Source organism: Miscanthus floridulus, chromosome 8, assembly GCF_019320115.1.
Source record: "Miscanthus floridulus cultivar M001 chromosome 8, ASM1932011v1, whole genome shotgun sequence".
Taxonomy (NCBI): domain Eukaryota; kingdom Viridiplantae; phylum Streptophyta; class Magnoliopsida; order Poales; family Poaceae; genus Miscanthus; species Miscanthus floridulus.
Window position 1 is genome coordinate 149,911,646 of NC_089587.1, and position 7,677 is coordinate 149,919,322.

General features: G+C 43.7%; 1 protein-coding gene across 2 annotated transcripts; it reads left to right on the top strand.

Annotated features, from left to right (window-relative positions):
* The first annotated feature begins 354 nt into the window (after positions 1-354).
* On the top strand, positions 355-7,461 carry LOC136477360 (ribonuclease TUDOR 1-like). Of its 2 annotated transcripts, none has more exons than XM_066475495.1 (17): positions 355-702; positions 1,617-1,782; positions 2,101-2,175; positions 2,259-2,372; positions 2,484-2,588; positions 2,686-2,892; positions 2,966-3,181; positions 3,279-3,386; positions 3,545-3,715; positions 3,812-4,009; positions 4,117-4,479; positions 4,568-4,798; positions 4,875-5,060; positions 5,130-5,207; positions 5,285-5,479; positions 6,279-6,653; positions 6,964-7,461. In XM_066475495.1, exons 2-17 carry the CDS (start codon positions 1,633-1,635, stop codon positions 7,150-7,152), a joined length of 2,961 nt encoding a protein of 986 aa, XP_066331592.1. In that variant the 5' UTR covers positions 355-702; positions 1,617-1,632; the 3' UTR covers positions 7,153-7,461. The 2 variants fall into 2 exon arrangements, with proteins under 2 accessions (XP_066331592.1, XP_066331593.1); XM_066475496.1 differs by having other exon boundaries at positions 355-609.
* Positions 7,462-7,677: the final 216 nt, after the last annotated feature.

Genomic DNA, 7,677 nt, shown 5'->3' on the forward strand with positions numbered 1-7,677 from the left:
GTCTTGCTCTCTTACAAGGTCTTTGTTCGTGAAACAGAGTACCTCTAAACAGAGTGCCTCGCGGTACCATTTGCTTTAGCACAAGGGACGAGAGAACACGTCAGCCTAGCCAAATCGCAGGACACGCCCTGATCAGTCTTCTTACCACACCGGCCCCGCCTTGATCTCACGTGGCGTCTTTTCTTACACCGAAACAAACCAATGCAGTTTACCCTTTCCAGCTCCGCAGGTGGCGTTCGGATCTCGCGTCTCGCCCAACGAACTCCACGCCCAATTCAGCGAGAAAGCGAGCGAGCGGCCCTCGTCGAGCCCATCCATCCAGCCATCCATGACGCGGGCGCTGGGCGCACGGAACGGGACCTCAGCCGAAGCCAGAACCGGCCTGCTTCCTCACACCTCGCGCTGGGGCGACTGACTGGCGTCGCGCCCTATAAACCACCACCCTTCTCCACCCACAGCTCCCTCTTCCATTCCCTCCCCCGTCGTCTCGCCACTCGCTACACCCCAAAAACCTCACGCGCTCTCGACGCCTCGACGCCTCGACGCCACGCCGGCGAGAGGGGCGCGCCCACCCCCCGTGCCTATATAACGACGCCGGCCGGAGCTGAGGTACCTTACCCGTCCCTTATCCGCTCGCCCAGATCTGCCTCTGTTCCACGCCTCCGTCACCGCCGCGTCGGGCGCGATCCCGCCGAGGCCCAGGTTAGCTCCTGCTCCTTGATCCGATGCGCACGTTTGGTTTCGTGGCGGCTTGGGTGCGTTAGCTCGCAGATCTGGGCGTTTAGGACCGCGTCTCACCCCGATCTATGCGTTGTGGGCTGTGTCCCGCGGTTGATTCGACGCTGTGCAGCCTGCTCTCGTCGGGGTCCGCTCGCCGGGGTCGGAATTCAACGAGATCGCGCGTGTTCGTGTTGTGCCGGTGCCAGATCTGCGCATGCGTGTACGGTCGCAGCTCTGCATGGCTGCTCGGCGCAGAGGGGTGGACTTCGGATTAGATTTAGCACTTTTGGATTTGGATTTACGCCATCTGTGCGCGTTGCTGAGCTGCTCTGCCCGCGCTTTTGCGCTGTCGTAGAAAGGTGTCTGGGTTTGCGTGACGCCGTGACCCCTGGGGCGGGTAGTTGGACTCTTGCGCGTATTCGGGGCTAGGTGTGGGCCAAATCTTTAGTGAGCAATTTTTTCCATGTTTCCCTTTAGAGAAACCTGCTCGTGCTGAATAATTCCTGTGTAGGATAAAAGCAAGATGTCATGGCCTGTCTACCTGTGTGCACTTTACACTGATGATATTTCAGTTTCCATTTCGATATGTGAAACAGCTCCTCCGGTGATGGTTTTAATTGTTTGACAAGTGGAGTGACTGGTGTTGTCTGACCATAAATATGGTTAGCGGAATTGTTTTTTTTTTGGTTTGTATTCAAAGGGAAGCATTTCGTGTGAAAACTGAGATTGTTCCACTTAAGTGTCTCATGTATTTTCCATTTTCGTCATTTTAGCTACCTGTAGAAGATAAAAATGCAAATATCGGTAACATGCGAGTTGCCGAATATGACAGGAAACAAGACTTAGTTAGGTTACACTATCTAATAATAAATGACCGTCTTTCCTTTTGATTTCAGGGTGTAAGCTGGTATCATGGCGTCGAACACAGGAGCGTCAGGATGGTTCAGGGGTAAGGTGAAGGCTGTGACATCTGGGGATTGTCTACTAATCATGGGGAGCTCAAAGGCTGAGATCCCACCTGAGAAGTCCATCACCCTGTCCTACCTTATGGCCCCAAGGCTGGTAAGATCAATCTGCACTTGGTGAATTTCCTTGTCGGTAATGCACAATATTTGTTGCCTTTTCACTTACTCTTAGTTTCCATTTGTTTCATGAATCTGGTGGAAGTCATTGGGTTGCTCTAGACAAACTAGGTTACTAGGTTTTGAGGTTATGCTTGAGGACTAGTGAATGTGGGGCAATTCTCAAATTGTTTTTTGGTTGCATTTTGTTACGAAATTTTTCTCTTGGAACTATGTACTCGGTATCAATTGTGGCTTCTTGATATTTTACTCATTTCTCTAGTTTTCATTTTTCGCTTGTTTATTCATGGTGTTCTAGGCTCGCCGTGGTGGAGTTGATGAGCCCTTCGCATGGGAAAGCAGAGAGTTTCTGAGAAAACTTTGTATAGGGAAGGTGCTACATTTGAAAGCTCTCATACCATTCATTGTATTCTTCTTTTTTTCTGGACAATGCAAAATTATAATCTGCTGTTACAGGAGGTCACATTCAGAGTGGATTATACAGCCCCTAATATTGGACGAGAATTTGGAACTGTTTATCTAGGCGACAAGAATGTTGCATACTCAGTAGTTTCTGCTGGATGGGCAAGGGTAAGAACCATCTTACTTTCATATTTGAGTATCTTTATCATATTTTACAGATGCGTTACTGTATTGTAAACTAGATGCGTTACTGATTTATTATTCTATTTGCTTAATCAGGTAAAGGAGCAAGGCCCCAAGGGGGGCGAACAAAACCCTTACCTTGCTGAGCTGTTGAGGTTGGAGGAAGTTGCCAAGCAACAGGGTGTTGGTCGTTGGAGCAAGGTTAGCAATTTATCATCTCTTGTGATCAACTCATTTTGTATTGCATGAGATACGATTTTCTTGATTTTGCTGTTGTATGCATCTCATCTACATTCAGGAACCTGGTGCTGCTGAAGAGTCAATAAGAGATCTTCCACCATCTGCAATTGGTGAAGCAAGTGGTTTTGATGCGAAGGGTTTTGCGGTTGTAAATAAAGGCAAGAGTTTGGCGGCCATTGTTGAACAAGTTCGCGATGGCAGTACTGTTCGTGTGTATTTACTCCCTAGTTTCCAGTTTGTGCAGATATATGTTGCTGGAGTACAGGTAAGCTACTCATAATTTGGTGTTGTTTTCTTTATGTTTATACGAAGTAAATATTAATTAGAAATAAATCTAGGCACCATCAATGGGGAGACGCCCATCGGCACCTACTGTAATTGCTGAAACTGATGATACTGTTAATGGCGTGAACGGTGAAGATTCTGAGGGAACACCTGCGCAACTGACTACAGCACAAAGACTTGTTGCTTCTGCAGCTTCTGCTGAAATTCCACCAGATAGGTATGGAAGAGAAGCCAAGCACTTCACAGAGACTAGAGTTCTCAACAGAGATGTAAGCTATCTCTTATTCTGATTTTCCTCTATTGCCTTGGCATGAATAATTTGTTTTTGTTACTTGGCCTAACTTTCCCTTATAAAAAAAATCCTAGGTGCGTATTGTGGTGGAAGGCACAGACAGCTTTAGTAATATAATTGGTTCTGTGTATTACCCTGATGGAGAGACTGCAAAGGACTTGGCCCTTGAGCTTGTCGAAAATGTATGGCCAATATCTATCCATATAGTTTCTTTTGACTACGCATGCTATCAGGCATCATGAAGTAACTAAATTAAACTGTTAAATATGATTGCTTTCACATTCTTAAATTGTTAAATCTTATTGCATTAAAAATTTACATGCCAACCTTTGTGCTACAGGGGCTTGCAAAGTATGTTGAGTGGAGTGCTAATATGCTTGATGTTGAAGTAAAAATAAAGCTGAAGAACGCAGAACTTCAGGCTAAAAAGGATCAATTGAGAATCTGGACAGGGTTTAAGCCACCGGTGACAAACTCGAAGCCCATTCATGACCAGAAATTTACTGGAAAAGTGTGTTTTATGTTCTCAGATGATAGTGTGTATTCATCATAATTCACATAATTGTTTGATAATAACTATTTTTTTTTCATGTTGATCTCTTTACAGGTCGTAGAGGTTGTAAGTGGGGATTGTATTATTGTGGCTGATGATGCTGCTCCATATGGCAGTCCTTCAGCTGAACGTCGGGTTAATCTGTCAAGCATTAGGGCTCCTAAGTTGGGCAATGCTCGTACAGATGTGAAGCCTGAACCTTTTGGTCGTGAATCTAAGGAGTTCTTGCGCACGAGGTTGATTGGCAAGCAAGTATGTAGATGGGGCTTATGACAATCTGGCTGAAGTTTTTAATTCATCATAAACAGTTATTCTTAGTAGAAAATAGATTGAGTTTCTCCCCATTTTTTCATTTTTAGGTGGCTGTTGAAATGGAATACTCTCGAAGGATCAGCACTGTGGATGGGCAGAGTGCTGCTCCAACAGCAAACATGGCTGATACGAGAGTTCTAGATTATGGTTCAGTTTTTCTGGGTTCACCATCACATACTGACGGAGATGACATATCTTCTGCTCCGAGCTCTGCCAGCCAGCCTGGAGTTAATGTTGCTGAGCTTTTGCTCTCACGAGGCTTTGCTAAAACATCTAAACACAGGGATTATGAGGAAAGGTCACACTATTATGATGCTTTGTTAGCAGCTGAATCACGGGCTGAGAAAGCAAAGAAAGGAGTGCATTCTCTAAAAGAATCTCCTGTGATGCATATAACAGATTTAACAACTGTAAGTGATGTTCTTTCATTCCATCAGTTCGATTTTGATATTTTCTGCATCATTCATTAACCTATTAGTGTGGTCCTTGTATGGATAGGTATCTGCAAAGAAGGCCAAAGATTTCCTTCCATTCTTGCAGCGGAACAGAAGGCATTCGGCCATCGTTGAATATGTTTTTAGTGGCCATCGATTCAAACTAACAATTCCTAAGGAGACTTGCAGTATTGCCTTCTCATTATCTGGTGTTCGGTGTCCTGGTAAAGGCGAGCCATACTCAGATGAAGCTATTGCTTTGATGAGGAGAAGGATACTACAACGTGATGTGGAGGTACAACTTTAGCTGTCTCTTTTGGTTCTTCCATTTCCCTCATTTTTAGTTTCTGAAGGATGCAAGTGGCACACAGATAGAGGTTGAAGCAGTTGATAGGACAGGAACATTCATAGGTTCGTTGTGGGAGTCCAAGACCAACATGGGCTCTGTACTTCTGGAAGCTGGGCTCGCCAAGCTGAGTTCATTTGGCTTGGATAGGATCACAGATGCTTATGTCCTAACAAGAGCTGAACAGTCTGCAAAGCAACAAAAGATTAAGGTAACATTTCATTTTTCTCCCCGAGCTGTAAAAAAGGGAAAAACAATTACTGACACTTAACTTTTCAAGATATGGGAGAACTATGTCGAGGGTGAAAATGCTTCCAACGGATCCACACCTGAATCTAAACAAAAGGAAATTCTCAAGGTTTGTTCACGAAGGATATTTTTGAAGCACACTCCATTTATTTGGGTTGAATTAACTTCTTGACTGACTCTATTTAGGTTGTCGTCACGGAAGTTCTTGGTGGTGGGAAGTTTTATGTTCAGACAGTGGGTGACCAGAGGGTGGCTTCAATTCAACAGCAGCTTGCATCTTTGAAACTTAAAGATGCGCCAGTCATTGGTGCTTTTAATCCTGTGAAGGGAGAGATAGTTCTTGCACAATTTAGCCTTGACAACTCCTGGAACAGAGCTATGGTATGTGTACAGTTACTAAATGTGTATGATGAAGTCAACTAATCTTTATGGGCCAAAGTCAATAGTTGAATTCTGTCTTACTAGCTTATACCCTAGGGCTCTATACAGAAATTTCTTCTCCTATGTCCACTGTAAGTTTGATGATTCTAAAATAACCCGTACCAGTTATTTTGGTTGTTAGCACCTTGATGAGGGCGTTCTGTCTCATCTTTTCAAGTTTTTATGGAAATTACATCAGAACTTTACACATTAGGACTAGGCAAGCCTTCTCATGGTATCTAATAAATATGGGACCAATAATAAACCCCTCTGTTGGTTCTCATAATTTCCTGTTTCATAAAGAACTCCCTTGTGGCACTGCACACCCAGTTTGTCTAACAACAGGTGTTTGCCTATGTGGTCGTTGATGAATTACAACATTATTCGTTTTTAGCAACAGAATGCAAGTGAACATGAGATGAATAGTATGGATAGAGAAAGCTAACTTTCAATATTTATTTGGTTCAGTGTGCCATGTAAATTAGTTAATATATTGTCACTGGTATTAGAAATCGATTACTTGCACATTTGCAGGATGTCCTGACCAAAGTCATGTTTATGTCTGAATTTTCTTCACACTGTTCGCTTATGCTGAAATTTGGCTTATGCTGATTTTTTGTGAGAGAAAAACACTGTTTGTTAGCTGAAAAGTAGTTCAAGCGAATCACAACATAGTTTTATACTTTATGCTCGAATTGCCATTATTAGCTCCTGGTCATTCTAGAAATATTATTATTAAGTCTTCATGTGGTTTGTGCAGATTGTTAATGGACCTCGTTCTGTAGAATCTCCGAACGACAAGTTTGAAGTATTCTATATTGACTATGGCAACCAAGAGGTGGTTCCCTACAGTCGTCTACGACCTGTTGACCCATCTGTTTCCTCGTCTCCTGCTCTTGCTCAGCTATGCAGCCTTGCTTTCATAAAAGTGCCTAGTGTTGAGGATGACTTTGGTCAGGAAGCAGCAGAGTATCTAAGCGAATGTTTGCTCAGTAGCTCAAAGCAATTTCGGGCAATGATCGAAGAACGTGATGCATCTGGGGGCAAATCAAAAGGACAAGGAACCGGAAATGTTCTCATTGTTACTCTTGTTGATGCCAAGACAGAAAGTAGCATAAATGCTACCATGCTTGAGGTTTGTGCTACTGACTGCTTTAGTACATAACCTTTGCTCATGTTTTGTAGAACATCCCTACTGCTCATGTTTGAAGACAAATAGCTGCTTACTAACTAGTCAGCAAAGATATAAATGCCACGCAAAATGCCTATAAACATATAACACACATTACTTCCTACTACAGTACTAAGTAAAGAAATATATGTTCATTTGTTGACAGACGATGTGATCAATTTCTTGGAAAACCTATGTGAAAAGCTGTATTATGGCTATTTGGCCAGGAACATATGTTTATTTCTAACATCACCTACTCTCCCTGCATTTACAGGAAGGGCTTGCCCGGCTTGAAAGAAGCAAGAGATGGGACACTAGGGAGAGGAAGACAGCTCTCCAGAACCTGGAACAGTTCCAGGAGAAGGCAAAGAAGGAAAGGCTGCGGATCTGGCAGTACGGGGATGTTGAATCGGACGAGGACGAGCAGGCCCCAGCTGCAAGGAAGCCTGGAGGTCGTCGGTAGACTGGCTGCAGTCTGGCATGCTATGAAAGTTTTGGACAACCCCAAATGTGGGACTCTGCCGTGAGTTATAGATGAAAACTTAGACTGAGGGGGTACCTTATTTATTCGGTTAGAAAAGAGAACTTAGCAAGGCGAAACTTTCTCGGTTTGAGCACTTTTGATATTCCGTTTACACCGTAAGCTTATAAGGTTAAAGATGCATTGTTTTTTCTCTGAACTCAATAAGGTCGTGTCTATGCGCTGCGGTTCTTTGTAGTCAGAATATAATATTGAGAAGTGCAGTGAATCAAAGTTAAGGATTGCATTTAATGATTCCAGTGCCCATGCGGTGAGGATTTCTCTCATACGCATTTACTAATTGTATTGTTGATTGATAGCATTCTTCTCTGGCCAAATGGCCAGTATTTGCAGTACATACTTCGCCTGTGCTGGCGCTGTTGCTTGCGGCTACTCCCTCTGTTCGAGATTAGTTCGGACCCGTTCGGTTGGAGGGTTTTTTTTTTTTTTTTGAGGAAAGTGGATAAA